Here is a 19,157-nt window from a genome sequence, read left to right as displayed (position 1 = left end):
CTGACACAATTTATAGGGCTGTGACATTACAGGGCTGGCTGGCTGCTGATTGGCTGCATGCATGGCATTATGGGTGATCCAGCCTTTTCAGAGTTCCTTTCTCCATGTCCTAACACGTGTAGCAGCCATTTTAGGAAAAAAATTGATTCGTTAGCATGAAGCGCGAGGAAATTCGGCTTCGGTGCGAATCAAATTTTTCCTGAAATTTGGATCAGCTTCAATTCGCTCATCCATAATCACTATGTATAATGGTCAAGAAGATATCTGCTTGCAACCTATTCGCTAGGACCTTTGCCAATATCTTAACATCAGAAGTTAGCAAGGAGATCGGTCTATACAACTCTCAGCACATCCACTTCTAAATGTAAGACAGCTTCTGATCTGTCTTACATTTAGACCATTTTCTATGCCTAAAACAGGTGTGGAAAACAATGAATAAGACGAGACTGCCGGCCCGTCCCCTTCCCAGCCCACACCCATCCTCCAAATTTTAGACCTGGCGTGAGCGGGCCAAGTTGCAGATAGTGGCGCAACCAACCGTTGCGCTGCCATGTGCACCTGAAATACACCTAATGTAGTCGTATTTCAGAATAGTAAATGACCCCCGATATGTTTGTGTACATGAGTCCTTAATGTGTGAATGAAGTTCTGCCTTGGAGAAACAGGATATATGACTTGCAGGATCTGTATTATGTTCTATTGACTATGGCAACCTGAGTGTCAAGAGAGATGAGGCGGTAAAGAAAGTTATGTACAGTGCTTGGGACAAAATGTGGTTAAGCATTACCAAGTATTCTAGAAGAAAAGCTCTGGGAATAATTGTGTTATGGGCATGATATGCAGAGATTATGAGGCTTATTTTACTAGCACAGCTTAACTGATAGAAATAGGAAAGGAAATAAGATAGACATATAGGGCATTGTTTAATTCAGCTTTTATTTCTTTTGCCTGGAATGTGCCTTTAAACATGACTTGTCACCAGTATTTATTTTATGTTCATGGGTTCCCCATTTGTTAGATGCAGTCCCCTTTAGTCTTTAGTCCCTATACTGTATGTATCCAGGGTAGTATGCCAAGGGGGATCTACAGGCTGTTTTCTCCTAGGTGCAGTCATGCATTGCTCTGACTCTGTCCAATTAGTGGGGACAACATCAAAGCAGCATCTTCTCGGTTGGAGTAAGTAAGGCAACAATCCATGAGCCTCCATTTAAAGTACCATCAGTATTCCCCCCAAACACAACAGTGCAAAATTGCCTCTTATTGCTGCATAAGTTAATCTATGGATGGATACATAACAATGCATGTGTGCATGCTGTTTTAAACACAAGTGACTTTTTGATTGCATCTAGCACTGCACATTAACATGCAAATACACATACTAATCCATAGACTATCATTCACAGTAATATCACACACATGCATTTTGTTGTGTTTATGAACTTCATTCCAGTTTGAAGTTGGAAAAGTACAAAAAGGCACAGGTTTAATAAGAGAATTTTTACTGCTTAAGTTTGAGTGCAGAAGAATCAACAGTACATTTATGAATCTTTTGTTTCACAGGCTATACATAATCAGGAAATATTGCAAAATAATGGGACCATAAACTAAACAATAATGTCTGATAGTTATTTATAAAAATCTTATTCCAAATTGTAGACATTGGGGAGGACTACTTTTATGGTTTCATAATAAATAGTATTCTTATTTTCAGAATTGATTACAATATTACATTGTTGTCAAAGTAAAAAGCAAAGTACTTTATTGATAATGTATTTGACTGTTATATTAGGAGCCTCACGCGCCCTCTCATTCTTTGCATTTGTACCAGTCCTTTGACGTTTTTTGCTCAGAGCCAGGTGGAGGTTTCACTGCTGTTTTGCTTGACATATTAATGTTGTAGTATTTATCTGGGGAAAAAACACACCATTAAATGTGTACTTTTAATAAGTGAAAATGGAAACAACCCCCCTTTTCCATCCAATGAACTGAGAAAAGGGTTTTCTGGGGCTGCATTAAAAAAACTGACTTCTTTAATAAGTATTTTTTTTCTAATTGTCAATAATATTTCATACTGGAAATATATAATATTTACCTTTACTGAAGACGTAATAGTCAAAGCCATCCTGCTTTTTGGAATTTGGCAATGATACGGCAGACATAATGTTATTTGGAATACCTCTCCATGTTGAACTTATTAAAGTCTGTTCATGAAGAACACCTAAAGATAGACATTAAAGAACTGTAAGTACTTACCCTAAATACATATAATTAATGCTGCAATGGCCAGTTGATGTTAGATAAGTAATATTTGTTTTGTTTTCTGAAAATGATGGCAAAACCATAAAGTATGAACAAGGCAATAGGACTAAGGCCATATTCACACGACAGGGAAAAACAGATGTGTGACTTTTTTTAACGGACTTCTATAACTGGGCGTGTATTTTGCTAGGAAAGCAAAGAGAGAGAGCGCATCATAGGATAGTAGGTTCCAAACTGGTGGAACAATTCAAGAGATTAAAAATTGGAGGCTCACCTTATAAAGTTGTGCTATAAATAGGCACAACTCTACTGTGCGTTTGTCGAAATTACGTGTCCGGAAGTCGGGTATCCAGCCGTCCCGCAGGTTCAGAAGATGAGGCCCAGTCTTCTCCAAAGGAATTTGCAATGTGAAAAAGTAGCCGGACTGCAGTATGGCACAACAACACCTTGCAAGATGTTGTTGCGCCATACTGCGGTACTACTACTTTTTCACATTTTTGTTTACGGACGTCACACATCCATTTTTATAAACAATGCTAGTCTATGGGGTTATTCACATTGCCATTTTTTTTTTACGGCCAGTGAATAACAGACATAAAAAATTTGAACATGTTCTATTTTGTCCGTTTTCATGGACTGACAGCCACCATACAATTGAAGGGGACCGTTTTTCAGAAAGGTAACAGTTAAAAAAAAAGTCTGTTAAAAACTGACTGTTTTGCAATTTTTAAGCTTTTTTTGTTACTTTCATGTGAATGTCATCTTAGACAGTAGATCCTGTTAATAGGGTGCAGCTTCACACAGCTTACATCTTAAACAATCTTATGGAGACTTTAATGAACATCTGTCAGCATGATAAACCCTAATGACCTGTTATACTGTATGGTATGGTTGATCATGTGCAACAACCTCTGTCTTGTAGCAATCCTATATGTCATTTTGGAGTAAATACTTCTCTTATAGTATGTCCAGGCTCGGACTGGCCCACAGGGGTACAGGGGAATCCCCCGGTGGGCCCCTGGGCAAAGTGGGCCCCTAGTCTCCCACCACCTGCTCAAGTGGCACATAACACATTAGACTTGCTGCACTACATATATATATTTAATGTACAGCACCTCCACCAGCCTATGTTCATATAAAAAACGTGTTAGATTATTTATTATATTTGAATGTATCCGTATGGTGGGTCCCCAAAATAAATTTTACTGGTGGGCCCTAGGTACGCCAGTCCGACACTGAGTATGTCTATGCTACTGAGGTGCTTGGGACACCATTTAGAGTACCACATCACCTCTGCTTTTCAGCCTTAATCACTCCCTCTATTCCAGTCATTGACAAGGCCAAGCATCATCACTGTTCAGGTGCATGGCCTTGTAATCGCACACGTTTAATAGGTGCATGAGCAGTAGATCTCATTCAGCTGTCCCTGCTCCTGAGATCCAAACTGTGCCAACTGAACTCTTTGAACAGCTGGAGAGGAGTGATTAAGGCTGAAAGGCAGAGGTGAAGCAATGCTTTGAGCACCTCATTAGCATAAAAGTATAAGGCTACATGCACACGACTGTGCAGCTTTTTGCGGTCCGCAAGCTGCGGATCCGCAAAAAACGGAATCCGCCCGTGTGCCTTCCGCAATTTGCGGAACGGGCGGCCCATTGTAGACATGCCTTTTCTTGTCCGCAAAACAGACAAGAATAGGACATGCTATATTTTTTTTCCGGGGCCTCGGAACGGAGCATTGGATGCGGACAGCACACGGAGTGCTGTCCGCATCTTTTGCGTCCCCATTGAAGTGAATGGGTCTGAACCCGAGCTGCAAAAACTGCGGCTTGGATGCGGACCTGAAAAATGGTTGTGTGCATGAGGCCTAACACACAGGTTGTTGCACTGAGCATGGAGAACAATACCAGGCTGAAAGCCTGGTTTACTAGGGTTGATCATGCTGACAGATGCTCTTTGACATTGATGTGGCCGTTTTTTGGAATTCAGATTCCAAAATGCAATGATCTAACATCCACAAAGGTTGTGACCTACCTGAATGCATCTAGAAGTATATCAATTATTTCATCTTAAAAAACGTGTAACAATAATAAGAAGCAGCATAGCAGCTATGGGACATTCATATATGTTTTATGTTCTTTTTCACAACCCAAGCAAATTACCTAAAGGTTGCTGTACAGCAGTGAAAGTCCGATGTATCTGGATCCGATGTCTTACTACATCCCGTGGAAAACGATACCTTACAGTCTGAATGTTTTGTGGGTAAATGGGATATTGAATGCTAGGACGCTTCTTCTTTGTGCATCTTTTGGCTTGTTCCTGCCGGAATGTGTATTTTTGAACATTTCCACCTATGGAACAGTAATATTATTCATAGGCATGATTATAAAGTCATGGTATTGGAGTTTTATTTATTTATTTTTTGAATTATCTTAATGGATGTGAGAAGTCCAACATAACAGGTTATTCTGTTGTCTCATTTACTGAGATGTGTCCTTTATAGATGTGATAAGAAGAGATAACCATGACATGTGGACTATCAAATTTCAAAGAGTGTATGTCATGACATTTTAGTTTTTTTGTGTCTTAGGAGCAATTATTTTAAAATCATATGAGAAATATATTCTGCTACATATATCTTAACAAAATGACTTCTCAAGGGTTTCCTTGCTTGACCAACCTTCTTACAATGCAGAATTTAGTAGCTGATTGGCTTATTATAGAGATATTACATGCAGCGATCTCCTCCAGAGTATGGGTAATCGCCAAAAAATAATATAAAGTATCAGGGCACAGCCAATGTTTCAGTTTGACCCGGACCTTCGTTACAGCCGATCAGGCGCCATTCACTCCCCATGCTGCAACAGATCTGAACCAAAACGTTGGCTGTGTCAACTAATTAATTTTGGATGGAATAAAAACCTAAGGCCCCTTGCAGACGAGCATGTCCGGATTAGGCCCGGATGCGTTGCGAATGCATTCAGTGAAAAATGCGTGATTTCGCAGGCAAAGTCATTCAGTTTTGCCTGTGATCGCATTCTGTTTTTATCGCGCAGGTGCTATGCGTTTTGATGCGTTTTGCACACGCGTGATAAAAAACTGAATGTATACAAACAACATCTAGTAGCAACCATCCGTGCAAAACGCATCGCATCCACACTTGCTTGTGGATGCGATTTGATTTTCATGCACCTCCATTCACTTCTATGTGGCCAGCGTTGCGTGAAAATTGCAGAATATAGAACATGCTGCGATTTTCACGCAACGCACAAGTGATGCATGAAAACCAATGCAAATGTATACAGCCCCATTGAAATGAATGGGTCCGGATTCCATGTGGGCGCAATGCGTTCGCATCATGCATTGCACCCGTGTGGAATACTCACTCGTGTGAAAGGGGCCTAACAGCCTGTCTCTCTATGCTGACTGCTACTGAAGGAAAATATTTTGTATGTCATTTTCAATATCATTGAGAAAAAGTACTGTAAAACTGAAAGAAAAAAACTGCCGAAAAAATGGTTTCTATTAATATTTAGTATAAATATTTGTGACAGAAGTGTCCCTTTAATTCTGTTTTGAAAAATAAAACACAGGGGTCGTTGATCCAGGGAGTTATTCGGATTGCCTGATTGGAGTCGGGAAGAAATTTTTTATTCCCCTGAAGTGGGGAAAATTGGCTTCTACCTCACAGGGTTTTTTTTTGTTTGCCTTCCTCTGGATCAACTTGCAGGATAACAGGCTGAACTGGATGGACAAATATCTTTTTTCAGCCACATAAACTATGTTACTATGTTACAACAATGATGGCTTCGATTAGTGAAATGTCTCTACTGTTAAATGAGAATAATCCATCAAATGACTTTTGTTGAAAAGCTCACTCTTTATATAATGCACTGTATGTTCATTACACTCCCTGCTCTGCACATGGCAAGTTGTCTTGGACTGACCAGACAGTGGGTTGCACATACAAGTATATAGTATATTCTACTTACCTGGTTTGAAAAAATAAACAGACTCTGGCCTTGTTCTGTATCCAGCGACGGGCAGTATAGCAGTTACTTTACCTCTGAGTCCCCCAAACCCCTTAATACTTTCTTTTGGATAGCCTTTGTCCATAACATCATTAGTAAAACGCCAATATCGAGAATCCTATCCAATAAAGAAAAACAAACCATGAATAAGAACTTTCACCTTTTTGCATTATGTATTGCTTACAGTCCTGAATGCATGGCAGTAATGTATGTTTTCATTGTGGACATAGCTACAGGTAGCAAAATGTATATGCTGGATGTGCACTGTAGTTTATTATGTAGATAAATTATACCTGGTAAATTTCTGTGAGTGCAAAGAGGGACATGGTGAATGCTTAGTGTGCTGCTGCAGGTTTATCAGACTTTGTCCTCTCTAGTAATGCAGCATCCCACATATGTGTGTAAAAGGGACACTTTAAAAATCTGCCTATGTATTTGCTTTGTATGGTATTTCCTATTATCGGGCTGGCATTGTCATTTCACCCATTCGCCCCTAGGTGGTGCTGGCACCACATAATATATATAGCTTGGGTGTGTTTAGTACAGGAAGTGAAGTTAGTAAGTACAGTGTGTACGGAGGAGAGAAACGGGCATCGTCCACCATGTAGTCTGCTATTTCTACCCCTTGGTCATGGCCAGGCTAAGGGAGTACAGCGAACATTTATCTACAGCAGGCAAGCACAAGACCATAAGTCTATGTATAAATATGAAGCAAGCCTAGTGAGGGTTACAGCTAAGTCTAACCGATGGACCTCGCCAGCACAAGTGCCTGAGAGCAACTTTCCAAGTGTCGGGACATGAATGGATAATTAGTGCGCAGAATTGTACTTATTCACTAGAAGCCTTCCGGGATATAGTGGAAACCTAAATCCTTCAGGAGAGCATCCTGCAAATAATGTAGCAGAAGACTGATGCCTGCCACAAGGGAGAACACGCTTATTGGATAGCTCAAGATAAGTAGAAAACAGCATATTTAGTACCAGAATGCTATAGTTGGGACTTAAAGTAAATATACTCAGTCTTTGCCTGTCAAGTAACAGCATTACATAAATAAATCCCTCTATTGATAATTGCCTAATCCTGATATAAGGATTACAATTACCTTAACATCTGAATCATTACTGGTGCCATATGAATGCACTTTATTGATGGACTGTAACATCTGCCTTGAGACTATTGATTCAAGTAAATGTTCAATTGTTTTACAACAACTGACTCTTCATTACTACTACTACACTCAACATTTGCACCTTACGGTGCTGGCGTCACGAACACAGGGGCCCAGCCACCAAAGCACCTTAAACACCTATACCATCAAGGGCACCTCAACTTCCATCTGGCTGGTGTTCCCTGCAATAGAGAGTGCCCCAGAGAATTTTGTGCTGTCTTCCCATCCACTGCACTGCCGGCCCAGGAAGGCTCTGCTAACTGTGAGTACATGAACTACTACCCCCATCGTCCCACTGTAGCCTCACATGTTTCCCCTGTGGACCCAGCTCGTTGCAGTAATTTCTGTGTGATTGTTAGGGATCTGACTGCTGTTTTTGCTTTTTTACAATGAGTGGGAGAAATTTGCAAAGCAGAGTGCTCTTGTGGCATACCTAATCAGAATGTTGTAAATGTCTCTAGTGAGAAAACCCATTTAATATTTTGGTGTGCGTGTATTAATGATCAGGACTGTCTTCTGTATTCACCCAAACCATAATTATAATACAATTAGACATTATAACATCTAGCAAAAGTAGATAGCCTTTTTTTTCTAATCTGTATAATAAACCATAAAATGAGTGCAAAATAGGGTAATGGAAATATATTAGATGGGTGCTAGATTTTACACTTCCTGACCTTACTGCCAATGGCATTAGGGACTCCTTTTTGAACACGTCAAAATTCTTACCTTGAAAAAGAAGGTTTTGCCACCACAATTACATCTAGTAAATACTGTGTCAATTGGCGATGGAATACCCCATACTTCGGTAATTTTGCGTGGACACCCCATTACACCTCCTTGATTTAGAGTCCAAAAGTAGTGACCTGAAATTACCCAACATTTTATCAGAAAGAAATGGTTAGCATGGGATTTTATATGGGTGCTTATGCACAGTAAGGTTTACTAGACTAGACTAGTTATATACACGAATATGCAATTGTTGAATTCTTAAAAAACATTTTCTGGTACACATATAGTATATTACAAATTATCCATATGTACAAGTATTAATAAACTATGAGAGCTGCCGTTCTTCTTTGGACTAAGGCTACTCCTAAGGCCGCATTCACACAACCGTTGTTTTGGTCCCCATCCGAGCCGCAGTTTTGGCGGCTCGGATGCGGACCCATTCACTTCAATGGGGCCACAAAAGACGCGGACAGCACTCCATGTGCTGTCTGCATCCGTTGCTCCGTTCCGTGGCCCCGGCAAAAAAATATAGCATGTCCTATTCTTGTCCGCGCTTTGCGGACAAGAATAGGCAGTTATATTAAAGGCTGTCCGTGCCGTTTCGCAAATTGCGGAACGCACAGGGACGCCATCCGTGTTTTGTGGATCTGCGATTTGCGGACCGCAAAACACACCGGTCGTGTGTATGTAGCCTAAGGCTTATAGTAGTGAAACCTTTTTTTCTATAGGGTAGACAATTTGATAGCTATCTCATAAGATCAAGTGACATACCTCGAAAGACCACCATGGATCCATTCTGCAGAGTAGTCATTCCATCTGCTGGTGGCCCAATGCACAAATTCTTCTCCGGATCTAGGGTTTAATATCAAGATGTTTGTTAGATATATTTCACTTTCCTGTTGGATGGAATGTGCAGCCACTAACTATATTTGATCTGGTGTTTGGGAGATTTTTCATAATATTACATAATAGTAATGATAACTCGTAGATTGTAAGCCCTTGTGGGCAGGGCCCTCTCTCCTTCTGTACCAGTCTGTAACTCATCTTGCTCATGCTTAGTGCAACTGTCTGTATTATGTATGTGCACCCCTTATCATATGTACAGTGTCATGGAATGAATTAATAATAAATAATAATAATGTGATCTAGTGTCATTTTTCAAAAGGCCACATAATATGATTTACCATCTACTCATAGGTTCTTACAGAATTGATAGGTTACAGTTATATTATGTTTTAAATTATTAGTTTTTATCATTTAGAGGGGTGGACTGGCCATAGACACTACAGGAAAACTTGCTGGAAGGCCATTGCACAGGGGACTACTTAATATGCCGATTCCACTTTTCATTTTTCAGGGCTCCTTTGAAAAATGAAAGGTGGGATCTGATTGATTGCTATGGGCAACCAATTTACATCAGTTTTAATAAATTTCCCCCATGGTGTTAAATGGTAGTGTTGATCGTGAATATTTTAATCGCAAATTTTTATCGCGAATATCGCCACCTTGAGAATTCGAGAAGATGTAGAATATAGTGCTATATATTCGTAATCGCGAACATTCTAGATTTTATTTTTCATCAGTAACCTCCCTTCTTGCTTGTGGGCCAATGAGAAGGCTGCAATATCTTTGTCTGAGCTTAGCAACATCCCTAGCAACCAATAGGAAAGTTGCCTACCCCTTACTATATAAGAACCTCCCCAGCAGCCATTTTCTGCTGTTTTTTTTTTTGCAGTTCTGAGAAAGAGAGAGAGAGAGAGAGAGCAGTGACATTGCTGTGCTCTGTGCTTTCATCTGGATCCTATTCCTTATCCAATTACATTAGATAATTAGCTCATATACCGTATATAATACAGATAGTGGGAGATAGTCAGTGTAGGTTAGATAGTGGTATAGTGTAGCTGATAGGTTCCAGTGCAGGGTGTTAAGCAGTGTGATAGGAATCACTGTTTCTCTGCTGTCCATACATACATGCTACAGACATAGTGCTGTGATGTCACAACAATACTTAGTGCACCAATCAGTAATATCTACTCAGACATGATAAAATGTGAAGTTTCATGTACTGCGCAAAAAATATGCGCATCATTAGTGCCGATTTGCGCAATCGCGAAAATAATGACTGGAAATCACGAATTCTAGAATTTGGTAATTTATGCGAATATTATGCAAAAAAAAAGCAAAATATAGTGAAAACTAATATTGCCTATGCCGCTCATCACTATTAATTGGCAGCAAGATTTATAGAATCATGAATAATTAAGAAAGATGAGGAAATAGTATTGGGCTCTGTTCACATTTGTGTTGAGAGTCTCCATCAGGGACTCGGTTTTCACCCTTTACAGTGTTTTGATAGCAATGGGTTCATCAAGGTTTGCGACTATCATTCCCCAGTTATAAACAGAATTCATGATGCAATGTAAGGCTATTTTCACACTTGCGGCAGTGTGATCCGGCGGGCAGTTCCGTCGTCGGAACTGCCCGCCGGATCCGCCAATCTGCATGTGACTGAAAGCATTTGTGAGACGCATCCGGATGCGGATCTGTCTCACAAATGCATTGCAAGAACGGATCCATCTCTCCGCTTGTCATGCGGACAGATGGATCCGTCTTGTATCTTTTTTCACATTTTTACCAATCTGCGCATGCGCAGACCAGAAGGACGGATCTGGCATTCCAATATTTTGAATACATTCCTATGGAAGAAAAATGCTGATTTCGGCAATTCTTCCATTTTTTTCGCTGGAGATAAAACCGTAGCATGCTACGGTTTTATCTTTTGCCTGATCAGTCAAAATGACTGAACTGAAGACATCCTGATGCATCCTGAACGGATTACTCTCCATTTAGAATGCATGGGGATATGCCTGATCAGTTCTTTTCCGGTATAGAGCCCCTGTGACGGAACTCTATGCCGGAAAAGAAAACCGCTAGTGTGAAAGTAGCCTAAACCGAGTCTTACCTGTCAAGCAAAATGAGCTTCTCAGTAACACAAAGGATATGATAGATATATGAAGTATAAACAGTCACATCCAGTACAGACTTTTCTGTGGTTAACAATGTGAATGAAGTCCCACAGCTCCTCTGTATTTCTGGGGTGCCATGCCCCCTTTCATATAAGGAACATTGTGCTATATGCTCTCTAGACTCCTATGAACTAAGCTCTGAACTTGGGATTGATAACGGCTGAGAGTGTGTGGAAAGTGAATATAATGAATACCAGTAATGCTAGTCATCTGTACTTCTGTTAACTGGTACAGAAGAATGAACTTCAGCTAGATACATATTTATATTTCATATCTTGATGCACATTGAAACCTCTAAAAATGGAAAAAGGAGGATACATGAAGTGAAAATATTTTGAAAAAGTTAGAAATGAAGATAGCAATAGAAGATTGTACTTACCATTTGAGCTTTTGATTTTATTAAGCAGCAATAACCATTTTGATGGCTTATGTATCGTGTAGCCATGTACTACTGTGATATTCATCACTGGGGAACTATTCATCCTCCGATATATTTCCTCCACTATCTGAATGATTCTTGTTCCTGGTTGTTGGTTCCAGTTAGGTGTTATCGGATGTGGGTAGCTGGCGGGTATATTTCTATCATCTGCATTAGGCTGCTTTATATCTGGAGATGGTGTACTTACAAGTGGATACTGATACTGTTGCTGCATCTCAGTACATATTTCAATGATATGTTGAAGGTCATTATCTGATATTCTCAGTTTTATTGCTTCGTCTTTCAACAAATCACAAACATGATATTGGTTAGTTGTGGAAGGCTTGGTGGATTTAGTATTCTCCATCTCTTCAGGTTCCGTTGGTTTGTACGTAGGAAAACCTCTAGGGTATGGTCTTTTTGTTGGATGCATGGACTTCGTGGACATCTCGGTGTCATCCTCATCTGTATGTTTAGTTGTTTGAACAACAATACTTTTGGTTGTAGTTGGTCTGTCATTACCAGTGCTCATTGTTGTAGAAATCTCAGATTCATCTTCAGATTTTTCCGTTGTTACTTTGACCAATTGCTCTGTTGTCGGTTTCTGCTGTGGTTCAGTACTTGGCTCTTTTGTGGTGGTTTTTGTAGTGTGATCTGAATGCCGTGTAGTTGATTCTGTAATCACTGTGATATCACTGTAGGCTATTGTTTCCATGGTTTGTGCTTGTTCTCTTTTCTGTGTTGTAGCTGTGGTAGAGAAAGGCATTATATTAGTATGTGCCATGAAATAGCCAGTGCTTTGGTCAAGTGGGTTATCTGTAAATTCAGAAGGCACATTTGCATTGTGCCATGTACCAGTCGCTTGTTTAGAACTGATATATTTACCATCATAGGTGATAGGAACTGTATGTTTTGTTGGATCCACTGGTTCACTATTAAAGGACAGTGTATTTGTGGTTCCCTGGAGTTTTCCAGAGACTGTTATAAGAGTTATATCACTAGAATCGACTGTGCTTTGATCCTGGGGAGTTTTCAATTTGCTCACTGTAAAATTAAAAGAAGGGTCATGTAAATTCATGTATGATGTGCTTGTAAAATGTTTGCTTGTGTGCTTAGAATTTGTGACATTAGGCTCAATTACTGAGGCAGAAACTGCATTTATAGGGACATGTTGGTCAGTACTACCACCCCAACCTTGCCTACTAGAGCTAATACCTTCAAATCCATGTTTTCTGCTTGTGATATAAGGAAGTTGTGAATACTTTGGACTTACAGAGCTATCAAGAGGTGTCAGTCCATAAGCATTCCTTATTCTGCTAGTATCTATATCAAGAAGAGTACTCAGTAAGTAGTCCTTTCTTGTAGCTGAAAACGCTTCAGTAGGTTCACTGGTTACTTGTTCATTTTCATTATTTGTTTCCCCTATGTGTAAACCCTGAGCTCTAGTGGTGTCCATAATAGACAATGTCTTGGCTCTAGAAGAATCTGCAGTCCCTCCAGTTGTGTAATATTTGTCTAACAATTTAAAAGATGTGGACATTGGTGTATCCTTGTTTGTTGTGGCTACAGTGGATTTTGTCAGGTCTGCTGTCGAGGAAGTAGCATAAGTAGCTGTATCTCCCTGGCTACTGAGTTGTGTTGTCAAAGATTTGTTTTTTTCAGTTGCCATTATAAAAATTCCTTCTGCATTCCTCGTCATATAGTTTGAGTGGCCATCACTGGAATCTTTATCCAATACAGTAGTTAGAACATTAGCATCCTCAGTAGTGGCAATGTGTTCTTTTGCAACTATTGTGGAGATGCTAGTTTCCAGTTCTGCATTGGTATCCCCTGTAACCAATTCTGGCTTTATAGTATCTTCATTTGACATAAATGCATGGTTGCTTGTTCCTGATAAAGACATTCTTGAAATTAGACTAGTTTCCTCACTGTCTTGGGTACTAAACAATGTAGGAGCTTCAGTAATTGTTGACATCTGTTCCTCACTTAATGGCTGTTCTGCTACTGTGTTCGTTCCAACATGGGTTAGCATAGGTTCCTCATTTGTCACAATTGGTAGAGTAGTGCTTGCTTCCTCTCTAGTCATGCTACTAACCATAGTGGCACTGGATAATGGTGGGTCAGTTACATTTGTAGAAAAAGGTTTTCTCTCAGACTGCTCTGTGCTAACCTCAGTGTGTGGCCATTGGGTCGCATGCACAGTTTCAATCACTGTAAGTGCTGTAGTGTCTTTTTGTATCTGTGTTATTTTGGCAAAAAAAGGAGAAGAGCTGGATATGCTATGTGTGAATGTTTCTTTTGGCACTAGAGTGGTTACTGTTATACTTTTCATACTGTCAGAACTAGTTAATAGGTCTTCAGTGGGCCTTATATAATGCATTGATGTTTTTACTGAAGCTAAGTCTACTGTTTCTTGTGTTTTAACCAGTACTTGTTGTGTTGTTTGCTGCAATGCATTATTTCTATTTGGTATTGTTATTATTGGGAACTTACTTAAACTTACATTTCCAGTGACAATGTTGTCATCCCTATTGGTGATAGATTGGGAATGAGTTATCTCATCAGGAGATTGAAACTTTGTGCTAGTTCCTTCAATTAATTGTGTAGGCTGTTCTTCTACATTAATCAATGTGATATCTATAGACTTATCTTTTTGGCTAAATGTTAATGGTGCTCTTACACTTGATGTTGTGCCATCACCTGGCATTACACTAGAAAATATTTCCTTTAGAGGTTGTTTAGTTTCTTCTTTAAGCAATGAATTTGTAGGTGACACATCTGGCTTTTGGTATTCTGAAACATCTGAGGGTGTTGGTGTGTCTGATGTAGCTAAATTAAATTGAATATCTGTAATTCCCATTAATGTGATAGTTGCTGAGTCTTTTACAGTTTGTGCACTTACTGTTTGCTTCTCGTGCTCTGTTTCATTGGGATTTTTTGGAGTATAATCAATATCATTGGTAAGTGATACTGTAGGATTATTAGATTCTTCTACTGTAGATGGCGTTAATATTTGATCTGTCTTTAAGTCATTGGGTAATGAAGTAGGGTATGTAGAGCCACCATTATGGTGGTCTGTAGTAACTGAGAGCAATGAAGTTTGCATGGTGGTTCCACCTAAGCTTTCTTTCTCTATTATAACATCTTTTGGTGTTTGGGAGCTTTCATACATTCTCTCTGTCTGTCTTCCATTTGCTGATTTAATTTCTGAAGCTGAAACTTCTTTATCAGAGAAAACAGTGCTATAAATATTATTACTGTTTGTTGGAGCTGTAGTAAGAGTAAAGGTCTGCTCCCTGGAGGATAAATTATGACTGCTTTCACTTGATGTAGTACCTTTTCCTATTTCTATATCTTCAGCAGTTGTAGATAAATATATTGCAGTTTTTTGACTGGGAAATACAGTCGACTGAATGCCACCTGTGTTTTGTTGTTTAGTGTTGTCTGTGGTCTGCAGTGCTTGTGCTGTGTTAGATGTTGCTATTATATTGTCTTTAGATGTATGTGCAAGATGAATTCTTTCCACTGAGAAAGATTCTACATTCTCTACTGTTGACAAGCCTTCTACTACAGTTGAGAGTATGTACGTAGCTGGCTTTTCATCAGGTCCCTTTACAGTAAATTGTGAAACTGTTTTATTATCTACTTCTATAGCTTTAGACAAAACTTCTGTCGTTTTGGTGGGAGTTGGGTGAGCTTCTGTTGACTTTGTCCCTTCCCTTACTTCTACTCTTTGTGTAGGGAATTTCTCTGTGTTTGCTGTGCCAGTTAATAGAGTTCCTACCAGTATATTTGTGGTCTTATGTATGGTGCTTGTAGGTATCACATCTGGTGAAACTGTGGCATCTTTAGACATTGTGAAATTTGTGAAATGTGTACTAGTTCCTTGTATGTTTTCACCATCTTTTTCCCTTGGTGCTTCATATGTTCTGAACTCTACTGGAAGTGGAGTGTTGTGTAACTGATTTGTACTTTTTTCAGCTTCTCCAGATGAGGTGACAATTGCTATGTAACTAATTGCTGTTGTCTTTTCAGTAATTAAATCTACATTATTTAAACTTGTTGGACTAAGGATCTCGTTTGAAATGTCTGCAGTTTGTGATTTAGTAGTTATTTTGCTAGAATATGTTGTCATCTTAACGTCATTTCCGTCAGGACCTTCACTAGTGGAATAACCATTTGTAAGACTGTTTGGTACAGAAGATGTAAGTAAGGGTTCCGTACCTATTCTTTCCACTTTTGTTATGTCAGTGGCAAGTGTTCCTATATGATTTTTAATATCTTCTGTTAAAGACTTACTTTCTGCTGTCACACTTACAATGTGACTCAGTGTATATTCAGTTACTGCCATGTCAGAGCTTGTTTTGACCTCTGTTGGACCTACAGTTTCAATGAGGTCAGTGACCGTCCCCTTAGTAATTTCTGTTCCTACAGTTTGCCCTGTACTCTGTGTTATTGTGGTTTTTACGGATGTTGCATCAACTGATGTTTGTTCTTCCCTCAGCGTCTCAGATGTTGACTGTACCTCCCTCACTGTAGTTAAGGGTGTCACCTCGGTCATTGATTTAGATTGCTCTGAGCTTTCTGCAGTAAAAGTATTGTTTGATATGATTTCTGCTGAGGTCTTAATGAGTCTTTCAGACTCTGTGATTCTTGTATTAGCTGTTGATGGTACTGTATTTATGTTGATACTCAAAGTAGTGGCCTCGGGATCTATAGTGTCAGGGAATATGTCACTTATTGATTCTGATGTATTTTGCTTTTCATTAACATTTCGAGCTTCAGTAAAAGTTGATGGCTCAATTGGAATTGTTTCTACAGTATTCAGTGTGGTCCCTATAGGCCTCCCATCTAAAACTGTGACATCTTTAGACATTGTGATAGTTGGGGGGGAGGTGTTAGTTCCTGGTATGTTGTCATCAGATGCTTCCATTGGTGCCTCATGTGTACTTAACTCCATTGGAAGTGGAGCGCTATGTAATATAACTGTACTTTTTTCAGCTTCTGCAGATTTGGTAACAAATGATGTGTAACTAATTGGTATTTTCTTTTCAGCAGTGGAATCACTCTCGGACTTGCTCTGTGTTGTATGTTCAGTTACTGCCATGTCAGAGCTTGTTTTGACCTCTGTTGGACCTACAGTTTCAATGATGTCAGTGACCGTCCCCTTAGTAATTTCTGTTCCTACAGTTTGCCCTGTACTCTGTGTTATTGTGGTTTTTACGGATGTTGCATCAACTGATGTTTGTTCTTCCCTCAGCGTCTCAGATGTTGACTGTACCTCCCTCACTGTAGTTAAGGGTGTCACCTCGGTCACTGATTTAGATTGCTCTGAGCTTGCTGCAGTAAAAGTATTGTTTGATATGATTTCTGCTGAGGTCTTAATGAGTCTTTCAGACTCTGTGATTCTTGTATTAGCTGTTGATGGTACTGTATTTATGTAGATACTCAAAGTAGTGGCCTCTGGATCTATAGTGTCAGGGAATATGTCACTTATTGATTCTGATGTATTTTGCTTTTCATTAACATTTGGAGAATCAGTAAAAATTGGCTCAATTGGAATTGTTTCTACAGTATTCAGTGTGGTCCCTATAGGACTCACATCTGAAACTGTGACATCTTTAGACATTGTGATAGTTGGGGGGGAGGTGTTAGTTCCTGGTATGTTGTCATCAGATGCTTCCATTGGTGCCTCATGTGTACTTAACTCCATTGGAAGTGGAGCGCTATGTAACATAACTGTACTTTTTTCAGCTTCTGCAGATTTGGTAACAAATGATGTGTAACTAATTGGTATTTTCTTTTCAGTAGTGGAATCACTCTCGGACTTGCTCTGTGTTGTATGTTCAGTTACTGCCATGTCAGAGCTTGTTTTGACCTCTGTTGGACCTACAGTTTCAATGATGTCAGTGACCGTCCCCTTAGTAATTTCTGTTCCTACAGTTTGCCCTGTACTCTGTGTTATTGTGGTTTTTACGGATGTTGCATCAACTGATGTTTGTTCTTCCCTCAGCGTCTCAGATGTTGACTGTACCTCCCTCACTGTAGTTAAGGGTGTCACCTCGGTCACTGATTTAGATTGCTCTGAGCTTGCTGCAGTAAAAGTATTGTTTGATATGATTTCTGCTGAGGTCTTAATGAGTCTTTCAGACTCTGTGATTCTTGTATTAGCTGTTGATGGTACTGTATTTATGTAGATACTCAAAGTAGTGGCCTCTGGATCTATAGTGTCAGGGAATATGTCACTTATTGATTCTGATGTATTTTGCTTTTCATTAACATTTGGAGAATCAGTAAAAATTGGCTCAATTGGAATTGTTTCTACAGTATTCAGTGTGGTCCCTATAGGACTCACATCTGAAACTGTGACATCTTTAGACATTGTGATAGTTGGGGGGGAGGTGTTAGTTCCTGGTATGTTGTCATCAGATGCTTCCATTGGTGCCTCATGTGTACTTAACTCCATTGGAAGTGGAGCGCTATGTAATATAACTGTACTTTTTTCAGCTTCTGCAGATTTGGTAACAAATGATGTGTAACTAATTGGTATTTTCTTTTCAGTAGTGGAATCACTCTCGGACTTGCTCTGTGTTGTATGTTCAGTTACTGCCATGTCAGAGCTTGTTTTGACCTCTGTTGGACCTACAGTTTCAATGATGTCAGTGACCGTCCCCTTAGTAATTTCTGTTCCTACAGTTTGCCCTGTATTCTGTGTTATTGTGGTTTTTACGGATGTTGCATCAACTGATGTTTGTTCTTCCCTCAGCGTCTCAGATGTTGACTGTACCTCCCTCACTGTAGTTAAGGGTGTCACCTCAGTCACTGATTTAGATTGCTCTGAGCTTGCTGCAGTAAAAGTATTGTTTGATATGTTTTCTGCTGAGGTCTTAATGAGTCTTTCAGACTCTGTGATTCTTGTATTAGCTGTTGATGGTACTGTATTTATGTTGATACTAAAAGTAGTGGCCTCTGGATCTATAGTGTCAGGGAATATGTCACTTATTGATTCTGATGTATTTTGCTTTTCATTAACATTTGGAGCATCAGTAAAAATTGATGGCTCAATTGGAATTGTTTCTACAGTATTCAGTGTGGTCCCTATAGGCCTCACATCTGAAACTGTGACATCTTTAGACATTGTGATAGTTGGGGGGGAGGTGTTAGTTCCTGGTATGTTGTCATCAGATGCTTCCATTGGTGCCTCATGTGTACTTAACTCCATTGGAAGTGGAGCGCTATGTAATATAACTGTACTTTTTTCAGCTTCTGCAGATTTGGTAACAATTGATGTGTAAGTAATTGGTATTGTCTTTTCAGTAGTGGAATCACTCTCTGACCTGCTCTGTACTGTATTTTCAGTTATTCCTATATTGGAGCTTGTTTTAACCTCTGTTAGACTTATAGCAGTGATGTCACTGACAGTCCTCTTAGTAATTTCGCTTCCTATTGTTTGCCCTGTACTCTGTGTTAATGTGGTTTGCATGGATGTTGTATCAACCAATGTTTGTTCTTTCCTCAACATTTCA

The 19,157-nt window shown here is 39.5% G+C and overlaps 1 protein-coding gene across 1 annotated transcript in view; it reads right to left on the bottom strand.

The window, feature by feature from the left end:
* Positions 1 to 1,503: 1,503 nt before the first annotated feature.
* PRG4 (proteoglycan 4) overlaps positions 1,504 to 19,157 on the bottom strand; it is a 181,890-nt gene continuing 164,236 nt past the window's right edge. The window contains exons 24-31 of the mRNA XM_040408297.1: positions 12,517 to 12,675; positions 11,593 to 12,378; positions 8,959 to 9,039; positions 8,185 to 8,321; positions 6,249 to 6,405; positions 4,419 to 4,607; positions 2,093 to 2,218; positions 1,504 to 1,907 (exon numbers count right to left, since the gene is read on the bottom strand). Of these exons, the coding sequence (XP_040264231.1) occupies positions 1,807 to 1,907; positions 2,093 to 2,218; positions 4,419 to 4,607; positions 6,249 to 6,405; positions 8,185 to 8,321; positions 8,959 to 9,039; positions 11,593 to 12,378; positions 12,517 to 12,675 (1,736 nt within the window). The 3' untranslated portion in view covers positions 1,504 to 1,806. The remainder of the gene's footprint in view (positions 1,908 to 2,092; positions 2,219 to 4,418; positions 4,608 to 6,248; positions 6,406 to 8,184; positions 8,322 to 8,958; positions 9,040 to 11,592; positions 12,379 to 12,516; positions 12,676 to 19,157) is intronic.

This window comes from Bufo bufo, chromosome 9 (genome assembly GCF_905171765.1).
Source record: "Bufo bufo chromosome 9, aBufBuf1.1, whole genome shotgun sequence".
Taxonomy (NCBI): Eukaryota; Metazoa; Chordata; class Amphibia; order Anura; family Bufonidae; genus Bufo; species Bufo bufo.
The sequence above is the reverse complement of the archived record's forward strand: the minus strand, read 5'-3'. Positions and strand labels throughout refer to the sequence as shown.